This window comes from Sander lucioperca, chromosome 8 (genome assembly GCF_008315115.2).
Source record: "Sander lucioperca isolate FBNREF2018 chromosome 8, SLUC_FBN_1.2, whole genome shotgun sequence".
NCBI lineage: Eukaryota > Metazoa > Chordata > Actinopteri > Perciformes > Percidae > Sander > Sander lucioperca.
Window position 1 is genome coordinate 40,779,467 of NC_050180.1, and position 23,775 is coordinate 40,803,241.

Sequence of the window (23,775 nt, forward strand, 5' to 3'; positions counted from 1 at the left end):
ATCTCATTCATGGAAGGCATTTAATTCAAGGATTTGTTTCTAATTGACGTAACCATACTGAAAAGCATAGTTAGCTTCACATTTTTTTCTGCTGATCTTTAAAAATGGTTTTATCTTATCATGTAATCACACAATGTTTTCTGAAGTTTCAAGTTTGTTTCTGTAGTAAAGTTACACTTCATTACCAGTATTGAAATTTATATGATTACCATGTTTTCATTGTCATCTGACTAAAAATAAGATGTTTAAATGAACAACCTTGATTGCAAGAGTGTGTCTGATTTTGCAAATACTGCATGCAAAAGGTGTTTTTTAATTTCATTTTGGAAAAATAAAGAGACAGGGACCATATTTTGGTTCCTGTCATATATTTGTTGTTATTAACACGTTATTAACACATATTAACAAATTGATCTTACACATACAAAATGTGTAAGATCAATTTAAACAATGATAGACTATAACATACTAAAATACTTAAATCACTAAGAGCAACCAAAAGCCATGGAAAACATGTAAGTAATGAGTTGTGTCTTAAAAGTGTCAATGCAGGGGGAACACTTCATTCAAAAGGAGAATTATATTTAGGAACCACAAAGGCCTCGTCTCCCTTACGCACTAGCCTCGATCATGGAACAGATAAAGCAATTTCTCTAAAGATATAAGAAAAGTTTTGAAAACTTCTGAAATGCCAGCCCATGTATGGCTCTAAAAACAAATAAAACAATCCTGTATTTGACAGGTAGCCATTGCAGGGATGCTAGTACTGATGTAATGCTGTCCCTTCTTCAGCTGCCAGTTAGAAGTCTAGCTGCAGACTTCTGCACCAGCTACAGGTGTGACAAAGACATTTACATGTCATTTAGCTGACTCTTTTATCCAAAGCGACTTACAATTAAGTGCTTTCAACTGTAAAGTTTCAAACTCCAGACAACAAGTAGTAAGTGCAAGTACATTAGCTTTAAATAAGCAAAGCTACAAAGAGACATATAAAAGTGCATTTTCTTTTTTTTTATCCGAGGTGTAGTCGTAAGAGATGTGTTTTTAGCCGGAAGATGTGTAGGCTTTCGGCCATCCTGATTTCGATGAGGAGCTCGTTCCACCATTTGGGAGCCAGTACAGTGAACAGTCGGGAGTTCGTTGAGTGATAAGTTCTCCCTCGCTGTGAGGGGGCAGCAAGCAGTTTGGCTGATGCAGAGCGAAGTGGGCGTTGGGGTATATGGTTTGACCATGTCCTGGATGTAAGCTGGGGCTGAGCCGTTCGTGGCCCTGTATGTAAGTACTAGTGTCTTGAAGCGGATGCGGGCCGCAATTGGTAACCAGTGAAGAGAGCAGAGGAGAGGTGTAGTGTGAGAGAACTTGGGGAGGTTGAAGACAAGCCGAGCTGCCGCGTTCTGAATGAGCTGCAGGGGTCGGATGGCACATGCAGGGAGGCCAATCAGGAAGGAGTTGCAGTAGTCTAGACATGAGATGACTAGAGCCTGAACCAGAACCTGAGCCGCCTTCTGCGTTAGAAGGGGACGTATCCTTCTGATGTTATGCAGCATGTATCTACACGATCGGGTGGTTGCAGCAATGTTAGCAGTGAAGGAGAGTTCGTCGTCAAGTGTCACACCCAGGTTTCTAGCAGTCTGGGTGGGGACTACCACAGAGTTGTCAATTGTTATAGTCAGGTCTTGGGTAGGAGAGACCTTCCCTGGGAAAAGGAGCTCAGTCTTGTCGAGGTTGAGTTTCAGATGGTGTATAGACATCCAACAAGAGATATCAGTCAGACAGGCTGAGATACGTGCTGCTACTTGAGTTTCAGACTCAGGAAAGGAGAGAATTAGTTGGGTGTCATCTGCGTAGCTGTGATAAGAAAAGCCGTGCGACTGAATGACGGACCCGAGAGTTGGTGTACAGAGAAAAGAGGAGGGGACCCAGGACTGATCCCTGATGAACCCCAGTTTTGAGTGGGCAAGGTTCTGAGGTAGATCCTCTCCAGGTTACCCGGTAGGTTCGGTCTGCCAGGTAAGATGTGAGTAATTAGAGCGCAGAGCCTGAGACACCCATATTTCGGAGTGTCGAAATGAGGATCTGGTGGTTCACTGTGTCAAAGGCAGCAGAAAGGTCCAGAAGGATGACGACGGAAGAGAGAGAGGTTGTTCTAGTGATGTGAAGCTGCTCAGTGACAGCAAGGAGGGCAGTTTCTGTTGAGTGGCCAGCCTTGAAGCCAGACTGGTGGGGATCAAGAAGGTTGTTCTGGTGGAGATAGGTAGAGAGTTGATTATAAATGGCACGCTCAAGAGTTTTAGATAGAAATGGAAGAAGGGAGACGGGTCTGTAGTTATTTACATCAGAAGAGTCGAGTGTTGGTTTTTTGAGCAGTGGGGTCACTCTTGCCTCTTTGAGGGCATCGGGGAAACAGCCAGTTGACAAGGAGATATTAATGAGATGGGTGAGGAAAGGAAGGAGGTCAGGAGCAATGGACTGGACAAGGTGAGAAGGGATAGGATCCAGGGGGCAGGTGGGTGGGCGGGCAGAGGTAATTAAAGTAAGAATTTGATTTGGAGATAGAGGGGTGAAAGAGGAAAGAGTACTGGATGTGATGGATGGTAAGGTGATTTCAGGAGGTGTGGTTGAGAATGAAGAGCGTATGTCATCTATCTTTTTTACAAAATAGTTGACAAAGTGGGTTGGTAGAAGGGAGGAGGGAGGAGGTGGACTGGGGGAATCTAGGAGGTTAGAGAAGATGGAAAAAAGTTTTTTGGGGTTCGAGAAAGAGGATTCAATTTTGGTTTGATAAAAAGAGGTTTTGGCTGCAGAAATAGAGGCAGTGAAGGAGGAAAGGAGAGCCTGATAGGTAAGCAGATCATCTGGGTGTTTAGATTTCCTTCATTTCCTTTCTGCTGCCCGTATAGTTGATCTTTCAGCACGCATTGAGTCAGATAACCACGGAGCTAGGGAGGACTTGCGAGCGTCGTCAAGTAAGAGGGCAGAGAGAGTCAAGAGAGGAGGATAGAGTAGAGTGTCTGTGGCAGCATTGGGAGGCATGAGTAAGAAAGAGTCAGATGGAGGGAGGGTTGATAAAGTACATGCCGCCAGAGAAGAAGGAGAGAGTGAACGAATATTATGGCGGACAGGTATGGTGTCTCTTGAGATATGGTTGTGAGCTTGGGAGAGTGGGAGAGAGTAAGAGATGAAGAAATGGTCTGAGGTATGGAGTGGAGTAACAGTGACATTGGATGTAGAGCAGTTTCTGGTGAATATGAGATCTAGGTGGTTGCCAGCTTTGTGAGTGGGTGGTGAAGGGGAGAGTGAGAGGGCAAAAGAAGAGAAAAGGTGAAAATGGCAGCTGACTTCTCTGTCTGGATGTTGAAGTCGCCCAGAAGTACCAGCGGAGGGCCAGTTTCAGATTTGTTTGAAAGAACGACATTCAGCTCCTCCAAACACTCCCCCAGAGCACCTGGTGGGCGGTAGATAACAATGATGAGACAATGGGTGAAAAGATGGATGTCATGCCCTCAGGTATTTTTGACAACTTATCTGATTTTACTTTCTAAAAAAGCTTGTAAAACATCAACCCTGTTGTGCAGGCAATCTATAAACACCATTTTCGTCAGGCCAAATTATTAAAATATTTGTGCTGAAATGATATAATGATGTAAAAAAAAAGGTTGTGGGACCATCAAGACAAATAAATAAATGAAAAGGAAATTGAATCTAACAGATATGTATTGATATCACACGCAATACAATAAAACTCAAGCAAATCTGCTGTCTAAAACAGTTCTTATATGTATTAGGAGTCAAACAGTGAAGAAATAAATATAACTTATACAGTGGAAAAAATATCTACATTTCTTCAAAAAAAGTCCAGACGCTTTTTCCCTCATGACATTCACTTATGCCAGTACTCAGAATAATAATGTCATATTTATTAATATCTTACACACACACACACACACACACACACACACACAACAACAAATCTACACAAGCATATGTGTTGTCTAAAACAGATCTCCTATGTGTTTGGAGACAAAAATAAACATAATGAACATTATAACTCATATAAAGGACAAACTATTTACATTTATTCAAATAAGGCCCAAACTTATGCCAAAATTATTTCACAACTTTTATTATATATCCCTCGGTCCGGACTACCATGACCTCATGCTAGGCACAGTCATGGAGGTAACCCCGAAGAAACACATTTGGTGATGGAAAATCTAGCACCACAGGTGCTCCAACAAAACTAAATGCACACGCAAATACATTTTAATCTTGTTGTGATTTTCTATTTAGATGTTGCAGAAAAATATGACCGAGTCAAATAACCTGAGCATACAAAGTCCAACATCCATGAGGTCAGAGTAGTGATGGCCAAATGAAGCTTTGTGAAGCATTGTCTTTATTTTCTGAGCTCAGTAGATGGCGCTCTCTGTTCAACAAAGGACTGAGAATACACTGAATTGCAATGCCATAGGCCTTTCTCTTAAAACCAAGAGCGCCATCTAGTGGGCTCAGAAAAATAAAGAAAGTGGTTCAAAAAGTTTTTACTTGGCCATCACTAGTTCTGAGGTCTCAGGGTCTCAGGAGTTTAAAGTTGTTTACATGTAAGAAGGTTTTCCTTTGGAGAGGTTAATGAGATCCATGGAGGTTGAAGCAGTCTCATAAAAACTTCCCACTCACTCAAACAGGTCACAGATCCAATGTCTGTGTTTGCCGGTCCACACCAGTGTGTATCAAGGCCAGGTACTGATGACTGAATAAGAGAATCTCAGGTGATATGATACTACTTCTAACTTCACTGTAAGGGCACACTATTGATATCTTACTTTGTATTTTTGTAGTATGTATGTGTGCGTGGATGTCATATGTCTGTGTGCCTATGTGTATGAATGATGTTTATGAGCCATTGGACAGCTTAATTTACTTCTGGATAAAAAAAAGTATCTATCTATCTATCTATCTATCTATCTATCTATCTATCTATCTATCCATCTATCTATCTATCTATCTACTTCTAATTGGAATTGCATTTGTTGTTGCTTGTTTATTTTCTGTTTTGGATTCTATTGTATTTTAATCAAATGTCTTTTGTGTGAAGCACTTTGTGACTCTGTCTGTGAAAGGTGCTATATCAAATAAATTACTTACTTACTTAATATACCTGTTTTATTCATTAACATTTTGTTTTAGACAACCATAATGGATAATGAACTAAATGTAACATATATAACTTTTGATGGTCATGTGGAGGTGCACAAATACAGATATCTTTATTTTGTGATCATGTTTACAGCATATATTCTAATAATTTGCAGTAATTCCACTATAGTGTGCATCATAGTGATTAAAAAAGCCCTCCATGAACCTATGTACATTTTCATTGCAGCTTTGTTAATCAACTCTGTTCTTTACAGCACTGCTATCTATCCAAAGCTTTTGATTGACTTTTTATCTGAAAAACAGATCATATCTTATTCAGCCTGTCTCTTTCAGTGGTTTATATATTACACTCTAGCCTCTTCAGAATTCTTCCTGTTGTCAGTCATGGCTTATGACAGATATGTGTCTATATGTAAACCTCTGCAATATCCAACTATCATGAGAAAAAAAACTGTTTATATTTTCCTGATTTTAGCTTGGACTCTTTCTGCTTGTCAGGTTTCAGTGGCAACGTTACTGAGTGGTAATAGAACACTGTGTAACTTTGTTTTGAAAGGAATAATTTGCAACAGCACATTTCAGAATCTTCACTGTGTGAGTTCAGCCGTGCTGAATATATATGGCTTGGTTGTTTTAGTAATTGCTGTACCTCTCCCTGTACTCTTCATACTTTTTACATACACCAGGATACTTATAATAACCTATCGAAGTAGTAGAGAAGTCAGGAGAAAAGCTGCACAGACCTGTTTACCCCACCTGTTGGTCCTGATTAACTTTTCCTGTTTGAGTACATATGATGTACTCCTAGCTCGACTGGAAACAAATGTTCCCAAAACTGTACGTTTAATAATGTCTTTACAAATGATCTTGTATCATCCTCTTTTTAATCCGATCATATATGGACTGAAAATGAAAGACATTCATAAACACCTCAAGAGATTGTTTAGTGAAGACAAATTAAACTAAAATATTCACTTTTTTTACAATGTAAAAATAATGCAAATTTGTGATTTCTCTCATTTATGGAAGGCATTTAATTCAAGGATTTGTTTCTAGTTGACGTATCATAATGAAAAGCATTGTTAGCTTCACATTTCTTCTGCTGATCTTTAAAAAATATTTTATCTTATCATGTAATCACACAATGTTTTCTGAAGTTTGTTTCTGTAGTAAAGTTAAAATTCATTTCCAGTGTTGAAATGTATATGAATACTATGTTTTCTCTGTCTTCTGAAAATTCCAAGATGTTTAAATGAACAGCCTTGATTGCAAGAGTGCATACCTGTGTGAGTTTTCTGTTAAACTTTGTTAGTGACAAAGAGTAACAAGGACCATATTTTGGTTCCTGTCATATATTTTTTGTTGTTAACACTGTTTGTGGACTATACCTTATTTGTAATAAGCAGCTGTTACACACATGCACATATCCATGAAACCCCCATGAGAAACAAGAACACCAGCCCTGTACAGGGAACTCACAGCCTCAGTTGGGTAAATCATGAACTGCAAACTGATTCTGTATTTATGGAACTATTTACATTCCAGGACTTTCTGAAATATTTGTTATTTCCCACTCAAAGCTTATTAAACAATACTTTATTAAACCCAATTAATGATATACAGAATGGGATACGGAAATCAATAGAGTTAGTGGTGTAGGGTGTGCATGAGTGAAAAAGGTGAGTGTGTGTTGGTGTTGTAAAGTGTAAACTCAGCAAAAGGCAACCCTAGGACAACATAACCAAACATAACTAAACCTTGGTGTGCCTGAGGACAGCCAGAGCAGAGAGGGAAGAAACAGAGGACACTGCAGCTGAAGAAGCCTCAGCACACCAGGTCCAGGTGAGCTGAGTTACTCTAATTAGTAACCTGCAAACGGGATGCACAAGTTAAAACACACCTCCACAATGTAGACAGCAAAAACACTCAAACGACACCAACGGGGCATCACATTCCGCCTCTTAAGACATGGGCAAAAAAATGATCCTCAAACCCCAAAAGTAGTAACCACCACCAGGCACACAAACAGTAATGTGAAAACCACAGCAATAAGGCTGCACTTGCACAGCTCAACGACCAAACCACATTTACGAACTGGGGCACATGACAGGTCGTCTGCAATAATTATACTATAGGCCTACCCAGCAGGAACCTCCACAATACCTGCACTATCTTGCCACCCTTCTCACACCTCAGCAACTGGATCCTGAAGCAAATTGACACATTTGCAGTGACAGTGGCACATTTGCGCACTCCAAGATGTCCCACTTGGTCAAGAGATAAGATAAGAAACTTTACTGTCATTGCACATCAGGTATACAATGAAATTGCAGTGCTTCCTCGGCCATTGCATAATAAATATAAATTAAAGCTGCAAGCAGCGTTGGACGGGCCCTCGCGCCTCTGCGCGCGTAGTGGTTACTGGCAGATGCCGCTCCTTGCGACCGTGCATTTGCGCGGCACTCAGACACTGCAAATCATCACCAATGAAAAGGGAACTCCCTGCTGAGTTCAATGATATCTCACACAAGACTCTACGTCATACAGTTCATTAGCTGTGAAAGGGGGCGTGGCTTAATCATAGGGGGCGGGCCAAACCATGACCAATGACAAACAAACTCTCTGCTGAGTTCAATGATACCTCACACAAGACTCTATATCAAATGGGTCATTAGTTAAGAAAAGGGGCGTGGCTAACGCATAGGGGGCGGGTCAAACCATCACCAATCAAGAAGGAACTCTCTGCTGAGTTCAATGATACCTCACACAAGACTTAAACGGTTCAAAAGCCATAAAAGGGAGCGTGGCCTGAGTACATGGGCGTGGTTAATGTATAGGGGCCGGCTCAGTATCACAAGCATACCACCATAAGTTTCATGTAAATCGGATGATGTTTGTCATATAAGGCTGATTTCCTGTTGCCAGCGGGGGGCGCTATGACCAAAAGTCAATATTGGTCTGTATATGTCCTCAGGCCTGGACTCTTGTTGATTGTGGGAAATTTCAAGCAGATATGACAATGTACAGTGTAGTTACAGCCACTTTCTCATTCATCGCTAAACACTCAAAATGGCCACCACGCCACGCCCACGCCGTTGACGAAAAGTTTTTCTTTGAATAACTTTTCATCTTTAAGGTGTTGAGATGGTACAGACCAAATTTGAAGTCCATCGGATGAAATATCTAGATAGATATAGACTAAATATCTAGGTTTGTTGAAGTATAGCACCTTGACTTTTAGGCCTACTTCCTGTTGCCACTAGGGGGCGCTATGACTTTGAGCCAATATCGGCCTGTATGTGTTGTCAGGGTTAGACTAGCCAATTGGACAATGTACAGTCAAGTTACACCCACTTCCTGTTTCGATGGCGAAACGCACAAAATGGCCGCCCCGCCACGGCTATGCCCTATGACGAAAAGTTTTTCTTTTAATATCTTTTCATCTTTAATGTCTTAAGATTGCACGGACCAAATTTGAAGTTGAGTCGGATGAAATATCCAGGAGGAGTTCATTAAAGTACGACGTGGAAATGGCCAAAATCACACTAATTTTGAACTTTCAGTTCAAAATGTTGGACTTCCTTTTGGTTTTAGGGTATGGCTCCAATGAGGTTTTTTGTATGTCTTGACATGTTACATATGTGTACCAAGTTTCGTTAGTCTACGTTAAACGTACTGCAGGGGCAATTTTTTTTTTTTATTTTGTAGGGGACGCTAGCTAGCCAGTTTCTGTGCGCCTGTTCCTGAAACCCTCAAAATATCAAATATTTCACCAGGCCTGATGCGTGTGCAAAGTTTGGTGAGTTTTCGAGTATGATAAGGTCCCCAAAAAGGCGACTCATTGTGCGGAAGAAGAAAGAAGCCCTTTGCCCCGGGGCAAGGGGCTTTCTGACATTTCAAGTTTGTTTCTGTAGTAAAGTTAAACTTCATTACCAGTATTGAAATTTATATGAATACTATGTTTTCCCTCTACCGTCAAGCATGTACATTATAAATTAAGTTTGTGTTGATGTTACATTTAAAAAAAAAAAAATGTATTTAACCTTTATTTAACCAGGTTAGGTGCCGTTGAGAACAGATTCTCATTTGCAACGGCGACCTGGCCAAGAATAAAGCATAAGCGTGCAAGACAACATACAGTTTTACATTCAATATAGTACAAAAATACAGAATCCAAGGGGATACATAAAATACAGATTAAGTAGGCATTACAAATCCGGCACAAAGTGAGGTGTAAGTAGGTTGATGGATAAGCAAAAATGATAAGCTCATAACACAATATAAATGAATAGACAGTCTATATAAATGCTGAAAGGTAGTAAAGAGTCAATATACAGTTAGTGCAAATTGTGGTCTAGTTAGTGATGTAGATCAGTAGATGTGCAAAAATTGAATGACAACAATGGTGGGAAGAATAACAGTGCAGATGCCAGGGCAGATGGAATATGCAAAAGAACGTAAACAGATATGATAGCAGTGCAGGTGAGGATGTGCAACTATGCAACTATGCAATGGGGCATGACAGAGATAATGGAATAAGGGTGTGCAAAACAGTGCATGAATGATGGAAAACAGCACGTACAGTGATCAGAGAGAGCTCAGACAAAAGTAGTTTAAAGGCAGTTAGTGGGATAAGGGTTTTCAGTTTTAGGGTTTTTTTGTAGTTCATTCCAGTCATTTGCAGCTGAGAAATGGAAGGAGTGGCAGCCAAAGGAGGTGTGGGCTTTTGGGGTGACCAAGGAGATGTAACTACTTGAGCGAAGGCTGCGGGTGGTAAAGCTATTGTGACCAGTGAGCTTAGGTACAGCGGGGCTTTGCCTAGCAAGGACTTGTAAATGAGGCCTATACTTTGTTATAATTACCAAACAAACATTTTATCTCTTGTAATGCCATTGTTTGATTTGTATGAAGTCAACAAGAATAAAGTAACTAATGAGTATGCATGCAAAATAAACACATCAGAACAAGAATCTTCTGCCGTGTCACATCTAGACAATTATTTCACAACTTTTATTATATATCCCTCGGTCAGGACTACCATGACCTCATGCTAGGCACAGTCATGGAGGTAACCCTGAAAAAACACATTTGCTGATGGAAAATTTAGCACTACAGGTGCTCCAACAAAACTAAATGCACACGCAAATACAGTTTAATCTTGTTGCGATTTTCTATTTAAATGTTCACAGCAAAAATTGGAGTGTTGAAATTTCAGGGTTAAACATTTCCGAGTTGATTTTCACTCCCAGAGTGTAATTTTAACACATTCTGATTTAAATGGTGTTTAGTGTTGGAGTTATTTGACAGAGTTGATCTGGTCAGTGTTAACCCAACTCCGCAGAGATGTAATTAAGCTCCGCCCATGCATTTCACTTTTTCGGTTGGAGACAGAGGAGACAAGTCTGCGCCATTTTCTACTTCCCATGCAGTACTACACGGTAAGTGCAATTAACTCAAACTTACTGAAACAATTGTCAATTGATGCTGAGAATTTCAGTATGAACAATGAACCATCTACAGAGAATATATGCCTTACAAAACCGTGTTTGTTGCCAGGTCTGGACAGCAAATTTGTCCTGGTGATTAGCTAGCTAGCAGTGTGGTAAGCTAGCTAACAGTTTGTTACTTAAACCATCTCCAACTTTATCAAGGATGATTTAACAAAGGAAAAACAAAGCGTTATGTTTTTTTACTGTATTAATCTATAACATCTTGTTTGAGCTGGAGCTAACTTTCTTTTTAACCGTCTCCCCCCCCCCCTTCACTTTGAACATCAAAGGGGCCGCAAAAAACATGTCCCAGCATGCAGACGTGTTTAGTTGTCTGTGACCAGTGTACCACTGTATTTGGTGACCCATCAGATTCTATGACCTGCAGTGTTGGAAAAAGTATTCAGATCATTTACTTAAGTAAAAGTATATAAGTATTACCAGTTAATTGTACTGAAATTACTAAGTTAAAGCTAAAGTACAAAATTAGCAGAAAATCGGGCTGTGACTGATATATTAAACATTTATTAAACATTTAAGTGCATCATTAAATACTGATGAGTCAACGCATAAGCAGCATTTTAATATCTCAGTCACAGCCCGATTGTCTGAAAATTAGTACTTTTTCCAACACTGCAGGTCACAGAATCTGATGGGTCACCAAAAATGGTATAACACTGTCGACTTAGCTTTAATTGTTACCGTTTTTCCTTTAAATGTTTATTTACTTTGTCAAACTTCCTTGCATGTCTCAGTCAAAATGCTGGTCCAGGTGAAGTACAGCCAACAGCAGAAATATGTGAAGTTGGATGAGGATGAAGGACGGTTTGACTTTATGCAATTCCATGAAAAAGGTTAGCATGGCTTAGGAAAAAGGTGTTAAACCACACCCATGTTCTTTTAAAAGCTTATTGTGCAAGCTCCTTAATGTTGTCAATTCTGATTTCTTTACATGCCTTTATCAGACTCTTTTATACGGTAAATGGGGTTAAATTGCTGAACATTTTCACTTCTGTAATGTGTGCTTCATAGAGTGCAAAGTATAATATACACCAAAACAGTCAATAAAAAAGCCAATCATCAATTTTTAAATTTGGACTTAAGAGGGAATGGGTTATGTGAGGGAAAATGCTCTAGGTCTATTTAAGGATTATACAGTGGTGGATGTATGTATTTAACGTGAGCGTGTTATTGGTTGTGAGGCAAGAAACAGTGACTGACTGTCTGTCTGTTTGACTGACTTCAAAGGCACATTCAGTTTGACCTTACTATCTTTTCCAGTCATCGAGAGATTTTGCCTGCCACCTGATGCAAAAGTTATATACAAGGATGCAACAGGGACAGAAGTTGATGCAGAAATATTCAGTGACCTCGTTGGACAAGGCAATGTGGTGCTGACAGTATTCTCAGATCAGGGTGAGATATCAAGGCAGGTATAATAAAGCACTCTACACCTTACATAATATAATTATTTGCATTTTTTCTATTCCTTTAGAATTCTCTGATTTCTCCTTGTCTTCTGCTTTTTCTTCTGCCAAATTACAGGGGAGTGGGATTTCCAACAGTTTGGTATCCTCAATTGTTGGAGATTTGGAAGAACTAACAAGTGAGATTCGCTCACAAGCAAAGCATACAGCTATTTCTGCTTTACCTATAACTGACCCCAACATATCTGTGATAAATCAATCTTTTGAAGATTATGAAAACCCCTTCACAAATCTAAATACAGAATGGAAACGAAATAAATACTTCCACCAAAAATGGGGAGTTGTCGAGCCAGTAGAAATAACACTGGGAGTGAGATATGACAACAGGCGAAATCAGAAATCCGGTACTTATGATCAAGTACCTGTGAAGGATACTTTTATATATGTGCCGATTTTAGAAACATTGAAGTTCATGTGCAGGAATCCAGACATTTGTGTTTTGCTAAAGACAGAGTGTAGATCAGAGCCTGATACTTATACTGACTTTTTTGATGGAAGTTATTTTAAAACCCACCCTTTGTTTACAGCTAATAGACATGCATTACAAATCCAACTATACTATGATGATTTTGAAACAGCCAATCCCCTTGGCTCCAAACGTGGAATTCACAAAATTGGCTGTCTTTATTTTGTTGTAAGAAACTTGCCCCCAAAATTTAATTCGGTTTTGATGAACATTCATTTGGTAACACTTTTTCACACACAAGATCTGCACAAGTATGGTTTTGATGTTATACTAGAACCGCTGATAAATGATTTGAAAAAACTAGAAAGCCAAGGGCTAAGTCTTCCGTTTTCAGATGAGCAGGTATATGGTACAATCTGTCAGATCACTGGAGATAATCTAGGGATGCACACAATTCTTGGTTTTAATGAGTCATTCAGTAGCCGTCATTTCTGTCGCCTTTGTTTGATTGAGAAGAATGATTGTCAAACGGTATACAGTGAGGATGATCCTAAGGTGATCCTTCGTGGGAAAGATATGTTTGAAATGCATTGCCAGTCTCTCCAGGAAAACCCACAATTGAAGTCACTTTATGGTTTTATTTCCATGTTTGTAATAACTATTCATTTGATATCATGCATGATCTTCTTGAGGGTGTGGTTCAGTATGAGATCAAATTGCTTTTTGGATATCTCACACAACACTTTATGTCAGAACAGGACTTGCTTTCCAGGATTTATGGTTTTGATTATGGATTTTTAGAACGAAAAAATCGTCCTACAAAGATTATTTTGGAGAGTGCTGGCAATGGCATTGGTTTGAATTCTATTCAGACATTGTGTCTTGTGAAAAACATCCCACTATTGTTTGGTGACATTATTCCTGCAGGAAACAAAAACTGGAATTTGTTACTGTTGTTACTTCAAATAATGAACATAGTTTTTTCACCTTCTCTCACTCTAGGTATGACAATATATTTAAAGCATTTGATTGTTGACCACCACAAACTATTTAAGCACTTGTATCCACATAGAAACTTGATACCTAAGCATCATTTTATGATCCATTACCCATCTTCTATAAGGAAAATTGGCCCCTTATTATATACATGGTGTATGAGGTTTGAGGCCAAACACAAGCTGTTTAAAGATTGTTTTAAAAATTTCAAAAACATAACCAAATCGCTTGCTAAGAAGCATCAGCTGGCCATTGCTTATCACTGGGAAACCTTCACCCTCAAACAAAATGAGTATGGGCCAATTACATCTTTTCTCTTCAGAGATGAGAATGTCGTCAACAATGAAATGCTTGAGACGATCTTGTCAAAAGATGTTTTCTCAACTAGTTGGGTTAAAGTTGATGGTGTAGAGTATAAAGCTGGACTAGTTATTTGCAGTGCAATGGAAGAAGACATGCCAGTCTTTTGTCAAATAAGTGATGTACTTTTGGTTGAAGATCAAATTTTTTTTTTGACAAACAAGCTATTTACAGAGAATTTTGATGACCATCATCATGCATTCAGAGTATTACGAAGTGCGGAAAGGTGTCTACTAAAAATGTCTGAGCTTAAATTTCATAAACCGTTTGATATTCAAAGCTCATACAGTGTTTCAGATGAAAGTATGTACATTATACCTTCATTCACAATGTTTTAATTCAACTGACTGCAAGGGAGAAAAGGCACAAATAAATGTTTTTGAAAATGATTGTTTATTGTGATTAATTCTTATTAATATAAGTATATATTAAATGAATACATAATATTGAATAAATTAACAATTCATTTTAACATTTTTTCAGTGTAGATAATTGACACTTTAGGGAGTGAAATTAACACTACCCAAATAGTTAAAAAAAATTAACTCGGAGCAGTGTTAGTTGTCTAATCCCTTAGTGTTACTTTAACTCTGTTTTGCGAGTTAAAAAAGGAACTCTAGCAGAGTGTTAAATGTTTAACTATTTTGAAAGTGTTAATTTAACTCTTGAGAGTGTGGACCTATATAAACCCTCAAAAAGTGTTGAAATCAACTCTGGGAGTTAATTCAACACTGGACTTTTTGCTGTGTTGCAGAAAAATATGGCAGACTCAAATAACCTCAGCATACAAAGTTCAACAACATCCATGAGGTCAGGTCTCAGGGCCTCAGGAGTTTAAAGTTGTTTACATGTAAGAAGGTTTTCCTTTGGAGAGGTTAATGAGATCCATGGAGGTTGAAGCAGTCTGATAAAAAACTTCCAAAGAACTCAAACAGATCACAGATCCAATGTCTGTGTTTGCCGGTCCACACCAGTGTGTATCAAGGTCAGGTACTGATGACTGAATAAGAGAATCTCAGGTGATATGATACTTCTAATATAGCTTTTTTATTCATTAACATTTCATTTCAGACAATCATAATGGATAATGAATTAAATGTAACATATTTAACTTTTGATGGGCATGTGGAACTGCACAAATACAGATATCTTTATTTTGTGATCATGTTTACAGCATATATTCTAATAATTTTCAGTAATTCCACTATTGTGGGCATCATAGTGATTAACAAAGCCCTCCATGAACCTATGTACATTTTCATTGCAGCTTTGTTAATCAACTCTCTTCTTTACAGCACTGCTATCTATCCAAAGCTTTTGATTGACTTTTTATCTGAAAAACAGATCATATCTTATTCAGCCTGTCTCTTTCAGTGGTTTATATATTACACTCTAGGCTCTTCAGAATTCTTCCTGTTGTCAGCCATGTCTTATGACAGATATGTGTCTATATGTAAACCTCTGCAATATCCAACTATCATGAGAAAAACAACTGTTAAAATGTTCCTGATTTTAGCTTGGATTCTGAATGCTTGTCAGATGTCAGTGGGACCGTTACTGATTGCTAATGAAAAACTCTGTTTCTTTGTTCTAAAAGGAATAATTTGCAACAGCACAATTCAGAAACTTCACTGTGTGATTTCAACAGTCCAGAATATATATAGCTTGATTCTTTTTGTAATTGCTGTACCTCTCCCTGTACTCTTCATACTTTTTACATACACCAGGATACTTATAATAACCTATCGAAGTAGTAGAGAAGTCAGGAGAAAAGCTGCACAGACCTGTTTACCCCACCTGTTGGTTCTAATCAACTTTTCCTGTTTGAGTGCATATGATGTACTTCTATCTCGACTGGAAACAAATGTTCCCAAAACTGTACGTTTAATAATGTCTTTACAAATAATTTTGTATCATCCTCTCTTTAATCCGATCATATATGGACTGAAAATGAAAGAAATTTATAAACACCTCAAGAAATTGTTCCGTCCCGACAAATTAAACTAATATATTCACTTTTTAACAATGTAATAATAATGCAGATTTATGATTTATCTCATTCATGGAATGCATTTAATTGAAGGATTTGTTTTTTTGTCCACAACATTGTCTGTGGGCTATACCTTATTTGCAATAAGCAGCTGTTACACACGTGCACATATCTGTGAAACCCCCATGAGAAACAAGAAAACCAGCCCTGTGCAGGGAACTCACAGCCTCAGTTGGGTAAATCCTGAACTGAGTCTGTATTTATGGAACTATTTACATTCCTGGACTTTCTGAACTATTTGTCATTACTCAAAACTCAAAACTCAAAGCTTCTATTGTACACACCGCCGTCCATAGACGTAAGGATATTTCCTTGAATGTCCTCTCCCAGGCATTTCTCATTATTATTTGTAACTATATTTTTTATGGTTTTCTTGAGAAGGGCTGTGAATTTGTTACAAGTCTGGGCCTGAAACACCTATGGAGACACTAACCTTAACAGAAACAAACAAAAAACGTAAGTTCAATTTAAACAATGATAGACTATAACATACTAAAATACTTAAATCACTAATAGCAACCAAAAGCCATGGAAAACATGTAAGTAATGAGTTGTGTCTTAAAAGTGTCAATGCAGGGGGAACACTTCATTGAAAGTGGAAGGAAGAATTATAAAGCTTAGGAATCACAAAGGCCTCTTCTCCCTTACCCACTAGCCTCGAACATGGAACAGTTCAAGCAATTTCTCTAAAGATCTAAGTTCTGAAATTTACAGGGGGTCCAGCCCGTGTATGGCTTTAAAAACAAATAAAAGAATCCTGTATTTGACAGGTTTCCAGTGCAGGGATGCTAGTACTGATGTAAAGCTGTGTCTTCTTCAGCTGCCAGTTAGAAGTCTAGCTGCAGACTTCAACACCAGCTACAGGTGTGACAAAGACAATGGGTAAAAAGATGTTATGCCCTCAGGTATTTTTGACAACTTACGGTCCGTCTGGTTTTACTTTCCAAAAAAGCTTGTAAAACATCAACCCTGTTGTGCACAGTCAATCTATAAACACCATTTCCTTTCAGGACAAACTGGGCTATTAGAATATTTGTGCTGAAGTGATGTCACTGGAATGTAAAAAAAAGGTTGTGGGACAGTAAACACAAATAAGGGACCGTTCGGTATTTATGGAATGGACCACCGGAGGAAAACAAGGGAGGGTCATGTCTTTTTATTCTTTGCTGAGGGGAGGGTCACCCAACATTTTTTAGTCTGGGGGGGGGTCACCCAACTTTTGTATTCATGAAAAGAGCAACATTTCAAAGTGGCTTGTTTGGTGCATATTTTTCCATGTAGCTCTCAGTCTCGGCCCCCCATCAGCACCCTAGCAGATGGGTCTGACCGCATACGTGGAGTTTTCGTCTGACGATGGGAGCAGCAGGACGCAAAAAACGAAAATTACTGTTGTACTATCTGGACATCTTGCTGTGCCAACGTTGCAATAAAGGTTTCCTAAATGCTGTGTATTTAAATTTGATGTCAGTTTGATTGTTGTTCTGTGTAGATTTGGACTTTTATACGTTTATTCCACTTTGTTTAAACGGCGGCCTTGTTCACCTGTGACCCTTGTTGTGGATCTACTGATCGCTGTGGATTACTTTTTTTCGTGTCATTGGATTACGGCAAAATAGGGATCTTTTTTCTTAACGTGTCTTAACGTTTTATGGTGTGATTGCGCTGCGTTTGGAGAGGCATCTCAACAGACCTTTTATTTAATTTCGTATAGTCTGGTAGTAAGAATTCGAAAGTTATTAAAAATGGTCTGATAATAAAGGATTCTGCGGATATACTATTAAATCTTCAATTTTGATGCCATATTCTAGCACAAGGTCGAGGGTGTGGTTAAAACAGTGCGTGGCCTCATGCACCCTCTGACTGAAACCAATAGAATCTAGCAGTGAATTGAAAGCAGTACTAAGGCTATTGCTGTCAACGTCCACATGAATATAAAAATCACCTACAATAAGTACTTTGTCTGATTGAAGGACTACACGTGATAAAAACTCAGAAAATTCAGATAAAAATTCAGAATACGGACCTGGTGCTCGGTAAACAACAACAAATATAATTGGCTGTATTGTTTTCCATGTTGGGTGTTGAAGATTAAGAACCAGGCTTTCAAACGAGTTATAATTTAGTTTAGGTTTAGGATTAATTAACAGGCTTGAGTCAAATATGGCTGCAACTCCCCCTCCTCGGCCTGAGCCTCGTGGAATTTGGGTATTATTATGACTGGGAGGAGTGGCTTCATTTAGACTAACATATTCGTCATGGCCCAGCCAGGTTTCAATGAGGCAGAATAAATCAATGTGGTTATCTGATATCAATTTGTTTACCAGTATTGCTTTAGAAGACAGAGATCTAATATTTAATAGTCCACATTTGATTTTCCTATTCTGTTCAATCATTGCAGTTGTTGTTTTAATTCCAATTAGGTTGTTGAGTATAGCACCTCTTTTGTTAACATTTGATGGTCTCAGTCAGGGGACAGACACGGTGGTTATGGGATTATGAATGGGTGATTGCTCCGAAGGGAGCACAGAGGGGCGTGTAGCGCTGTATCTCTGATTACTGATATTATTGATTATAACTGGAATGATATAGCTGGTCTGTGGGTTAACAGAGTTATTTGTAACGGAGTCAGAGCTTTTGGGAGAGTGTGTCTGGTCAGTGTGCTTGTGGGAGTGTTTACAGGATGCAAACAGTCAATCATAGCTCTGAGTATGCAGGGCGTGGTGCAAATTTCCACGTAGCATCTGGCTTCCGCGTGTATTGGGATGAATCCCATCCCTGCTGAACAGGGAGCCACGTTTCCAAAACAGATTAAAGTTGTCAATAAAACTATCTTGTGAATGCTGCATGTGAGCTGGAGCCAGGTGTTAAGGGAGAGTAGTCTACTAAAAACACAAGATCCGCGACCTAGAGATGGAAGTGGGCCTGAAATAAAAACCGACTTCCCAGTGCTTTTTAAAGCCTCAATGACAGTGGTAAAGTCTCGCCTTGTGCGCTCACACTCCTGAATCTGATTGGACATGTCGTTATGTCCACAATGGACCACGATGCGTTTGATAGAGGTCGGGAATGAGGGTATCAGGTCCACAACTTTAGCCAGGATGTCTGCAACTTTGGCTCCAGGAAAACAGTGTGTGACAGCATTATGAAACCGTAGATCTCTAGTGATGGAGTCCTCAATAATTACTGTGGTTAGGGGGAAGAGCGGACGAGGAGTGGGGGGGTGTGGATAGCCGGTGACGGGAGCAAAACAGTCAGTGTCGGTTTCAGATGGGCAGGGAAAAGAAGAGGGAGATTGCTTACCGTTCGGTTGTGGGGATTGTTTTTGAGGAACGTTGTCATTTGGCCGATCCAGGCAGTGTAGGCCACCGGACCGTCTGACTACCGCATCCTTTAGAAGCTTTCGCCGCGCGGTAGCAATCGTCTTCTGTGACGACGGCTGGTCAGTCAGCTTTGAAGTGGGGCGGGCCCGGCGAACTGCATCGGCCGCAACTGGTTCCGACTCCGACAAGGCATTGAAACGGTTGGAGAGGCTGAGGGCAGGAGGCGATGGAGCCCTACCCGAGGCTCTCTTTTGGCCGCAGACCACCTCAGTCCAGGATGACTTGATAACCGGTGTCGAGCAAGAAGATGGACGTTAGCAGGCGGCTGGGTCCCATGGCGCGGTATCCTGGAAGGCCACTGAGAGATGAGATCCGGAGCGACTGATTATGAGCCACGTCCAAACAGGTGGTTAACAAAGCATCTTTGATCTTTAAGTCCTCGGAAAGCTGACGAACATCTTCCCTGAGGTCAGCAATTTCTTTGTTTGTATTATTAAACAACGAAGAAATCCTGTGGGGGAGTGGGGACTCGCCAGGTGTAGAGGTTGCCATGAAGCTAGCGTTAGTTTAGCCGTTAGGCCTAGTCTTGATAAATTAGCGTGAGGCTAATGCTTACTTACACGTAAAAATGTATCTTTGGTTTTTTTAAAAACACATTATTAGTATAATAAAAACCAGGCTATAGAGCCGACTGTTGGTAGGAGATTGAAGGCAGCTGCCGGCTGCCTCTTCCCCGCCGACTGCTGTCGCTTGTAGATGACGTCGACGTCATTAAATAAAGTTAAAATGCTGACAGCTAATGTTAAACAGTGTAAAGTGTGACTGTATTTCACTGTAGAGGATTCCAACACCGGGACGTAACAGTCTGCTTTGCAGCTGCCGTTTTCGGAAAAACACGTCACGTCTCTAACACGTCAGATCCGTTTCAGATTATGCGACGTTCAACCTTCCAGTATAAGGACAATATATTCCATATAAAGAACAAACTATTTACATTTCTTCAAATAACTTAGACTTAGACTTAGAGAACTTTAATATCCCCGAGAGGCAATTTGTTGTACAGTGCAGGCATAGTGACACATAATCCACAACACAAACATTGAACTAGACATCTACAGCACTATTTATCTAACACATAACATACACACATCAAGAAATAGAATACAATAAAACTATGTTGCACTTCCCTAAAAGGCCTAATGTCATAAATAAATAAAACTACTGCACAGTACTTTACATATATTCCTCCTCCAGTCATACCCCTCCTCACATCTTATTTAATTAGGTTATAGCCATGGGGATGAATGAGTTTTTTTGCTCGGTTGGTTCTGACTTTAGGATATCTATATCTATGACCAGAAGGGAGCGGCTTGAACTCCACTGAAAGTGGATGGGTTGTATCCATGCAAACCTTGTCTGCCTTCTGTGCCAATCTGGTCAGATATAGTTGGTACAGGTCTACATGTTGCTTACCAATGATTTTTCCACAGGTTTTAACAATCTTCCCCAATTCATTCCTATAGGTGATTTTTGAATGTCCATACCAGCATACAATAGGAGAGAATACTCTCGATAAAGGACTTGTAAAAAAGTTTTGTCATCAACATTAAAATAATTAAGTTTGCTAAGAAAATACAAGCGCTGTTGGCCCTTTTTAAAAACAGCATCAGCACACTGATCTCAGGATAATTTATGGTCAATGATAAGACCGAGACCCAGCTGTCAAACTCATTTGACTCACTTAAAATTTGCAGACGACACCACTGTCATTGGGCTCATCCAGGATGGTGACGAGTCTGCATATCGGCAAGAGGTTGATAAGTTGGTGCTCTGGTGCAGTCAACACAACCTAGAGCTAAACACTCTAAAGACTGTGGAGATGGTGGTGGACTTTAGGAAGCACCCCACAGTGCTGCCCCCCCCTCACAATATCCAACATCCCAGTGTCAAATGTGGACTCATTCAAGTTTCTGGGCTCCATCATTTCCCAAGATCTTAAGTGGGAGTCCAACATCACCACCATCCTTCAAAAGGCTCAGCAGAGGATGTATAATTCCTACGGCAACTGTGGAAACATGGCCTACCACAAGAGCTGTTGGCCATCTTCTACACTGCTGAAATTGAGTCCATCCTCTGCACATCCATCACCGTTTGGTTTGGGGCAGCCACAAAACAGGACAAACACAGACTACAACACATAATTCGGACAGCTGAAAAAAATCATTGGTGCCCCCCTGCCCTAACCCTCCAGGACTTGTACACTGGTAGGACCAGGAAGCGGGCAGAGAACATCACCAAAGACCCCACACATCCTGCACACACTCTCTTTAACCTTGTGGCAGGCGCTACAGTTCCCTGCGCACAAAAACAACCAGACATAAGAACAGCTTCTTTCCCACTGCCATCAATCTGCTGAACTGCGGATAAGTGGGGTCATCCCCACTAGCCACTCACCCACTTCTCTACACTTTACATACTTATCATTCCAATATGCATCTTGCACACTACTTTTCACTATTACTTTTTGCACTTTACATCCCACTCCATGTGTACTTGTCTTGATATTATGTCTTATATTTGTATTTTTTTATATTATGTTATGTGCCTATTAGTGCTGTCAGTTAAACGCGTTATTAATGGCGTTAACGCAAACCCATTTTAACGGCGTCAATTTTTTTATCGCGAGATTAACGTTCTTTTTGGCCAAGCAAACTTTGTAGTTTTTTTGCACATGCTGTAGCAACAACTAGTAACGTTAGAAAAACTACAACACCACACTGGATCTAGCTAGACCGGAAACAAAACAACAGGCACGCCTGCACTTGTTTGGGCTTGTGAGCCGGCCAAAGAATAGTAGGCTAACGTTACGTTTTGAGTGGATGACGAGCGCGAGACGCAGAAATGGATGCCAATAAGATTCTGAATGGAAAGTTTACTTTTAAAAAGTTGTCGAGGGGGACAATTTCAAATCTTACATCTTACAAATCTTAAAGTCAAGTTCAAAAAGTAACTTTCTTTGCATTAATTTGATTCCCAGTTAAGATACACTGGTAATAATTGCTTTCCATTGTTAATATGTACTTAAAAACAGTTCTGAAATGCAAAATAATAGAATTTTATTTATGTGATAAAACATGCGATTAATCGTGATTAACTATAGACATTTGGCGATTAATCGCGATTAAAAAAATGAAACGTTTGACAGCCCTAGTGCCTATATGTATATTGTTGTCTCTATTGTTACAGTATGTTACTACTACATGTCTATTTGTTGAATGTATAGAGAGTTAACACCTACCAAAGTCAAATTCCTTGTGTATGTAAGTATACTTGGCCAGTAATTCTGATTCTGATTCCGATATTTGTACTCTGTCACCATCTCTATCTCCTCTCCTCTTATCAGAGTCGGAGTGGGTGAGGGAGCCCCACATCTAAAATCAAAGACCAGCTCTTTGGTCTTGGACGTATTCAAGTGCAACTGGGAGGCTTCACACCAGTCAGCAAACACAGCAACACTGGACCATGTTCAGTTACATCTCGTTCCAATAAACTAATCAAACAGTATCATCTGCAAATGTAATTATATGACGTCCAGGGTAACTACTGCGACAACAGTCAGTATACAATACATATATAGCAGTGGTGACAAGACACTACCTTGTGGTGTCCCAATTGAAGTGAAGCGGACCCCAGATAGTGTGTTCCCCACCCTTACTCTTTATGGCCGCCCACTCAGGAAGTCCAAGATCCATTTAATTAGTGTAGAGTTTAGCTGGAAGTTGTCTCTAAGTCTGTTTGCTGTTTGTGGGTGGGTTGTATTGAATGCTCATGAAAAGTCTGCAAACAAAATGCGAGCATGTGTTTTACAACCCTCCAGGTGTGTATACAGATAATTTAAAAGCACTACAATGTCATTGTCTGTCCCCCTCCCCAATCTGTAGGCAAATTGTAGAGGGTCAAGGGCATGTCTACAGGAGTTAATAATGTGTGTTTTAATGAGCCGCTCAAGTTATTTAACTAAAAGAGAGGTGAGGGCAATGGGCCTATAATCCTTGGATGAGGATGGATGGGAGACTTTGTCAAGGGGGGGGGGGGGGGGGGCACAACTGCTGTTTTCCAAAGCAATGGAAACACCTGGGTGCCCATTGAGCATTGGAAGAGACCGCACAGTCCAACACTCGCTGGACCATCTCCTTCTTGATGATCACAGTACTCTCCATCCCAGCATCGTCCATTACAATCTGTTTTCAGGCAGAGACGTTGTCACTGTCATTTATTTCAAAGCAGGTAAAATGTTCATTTAAGTTGTTGGCCAGTGCTAATGATGCTGTGTCATCCATGAAGTACATTTTTTTCCCTGTCTTGAAGGGGGCGTTGACCATCAACTTTATACCAGTCCATGCAGCCCTTGAATTCCCCGCAGCCAGGCTACTCTGTACCTTGTCCTTGTACTGACACCTGGACTTATAAATCTCCTTATTGACCTTCCTTTGCATGTCTTTTCTGTTCT

At 39.9% G+C, this 23,775-nt stretch overlaps 3 protein-coding genes across 3 annotated transcripts; all 3 read left to right on the forward strand.

Annotated features, from left to right (window-relative positions):
* The first annotated feature begins 5,196 nt into the window (after positions 1 to 5,196).
* Positions 5,197 to 7,003, forward strand: LOC116046659 (olfactory receptor 11A1-like). The gene is made up of 3 exons (XM_031295057.1): positions 5,197 to 6,104; positions 6,268 to 6,313; positions 6,935 to 7,003. The coding sequence occupies exons 1-3, from the start codon at positions 5,197 to 5,199 to the stop codon at positions 7,001 to 7,003; spliced, it is 1,023 nt and encodes a 340-aa protein (XP_031150917.1).
* Positions 7,004 to 12,933: 5,930 nt separating this feature from the next.
* On the forward strand, positions 12,934 to 14,282 carry LOC116046660. Its single transcript, XM_031295058.2, has 2 exons — positions 12,934 to 14,026; positions 14,060 to 14,282. Exons 1-2 carry the CDS (start codon positions 13,214 to 13,216, stop codon positions 14,231 to 14,233), a joined length of 987 nt encoding a protein of 328 aa, XP_031150918.2. The 5' UTR covers positions 12,934 to 13,213; the 3' UTR covers positions 14,234 to 14,282.
* A 693-nt stretch (positions 14,283 to 14,975) lies between these two features.
* LOC116046661 (olfactory receptor 10J4-like) lies at positions 14,976 to 15,902 on the forward strand. Its single transcript, XM_031295059.1, has one exon. It carries the CDS (start codon positions 14,976 to 14,978, stop codon positions 15,900 to 15,902), a length of 927 nt encoding a protein of 308 aa, XP_031150919.1.
* The last annotated feature ends 7,873 nt before the right edge of the window (positions 15,903 to 23,775 follow it).

What these genes read in the sequence shown, in the direction of transcription:
- LOC116046659 (XM_031295057.1), top strand. Translation starts at nt 5,197, where the DNA reads ATGGATAATGAACTAAATGTAACATATATAACTTTTGATGGTCATGTG. An exon ending in CACCTCAAGAGATTGTTTAG is followed by an intron (nt 6,105 to 6,267) that starts TGAAGACAAATT and finishes TCTGCTGATCTT; the next exon opens with TAAAAAATATTTTATCTTAT. An exon ending in ATCACACAATGTTTTCTGAA is followed by an intron (nt 6,314 to 6,934) that starts GTTTGTTTCTGT and finishes GCCTGAGGACAG; the next exon opens with CCAGAGCAGAGAGGGAAGAA.
- LOC116046660 (XM_031295058.2), top strand. Translation starts at nt 13,214, where the DNA reads ATGCATGATCTTCTTGAGGGTGTGGTTCAGTATGAGATCAAATTGCTT. An exon ending in AAATAAGTGATGTACTTTTG is followed by an intron (nt 14,027 to 14,059) that starts GTTGAAGATCAA and finishes TTGACAAACAAG; the next exon opens with CTATTTACAGAGAATTTTGA.
- LOC116046661 (XM_031295059.1), top strand. Translation starts at nt 14,976, where the DNA reads ATGGATAATGAATTAAATGTAACATATTTAACTTTTGATGGGCATGTG.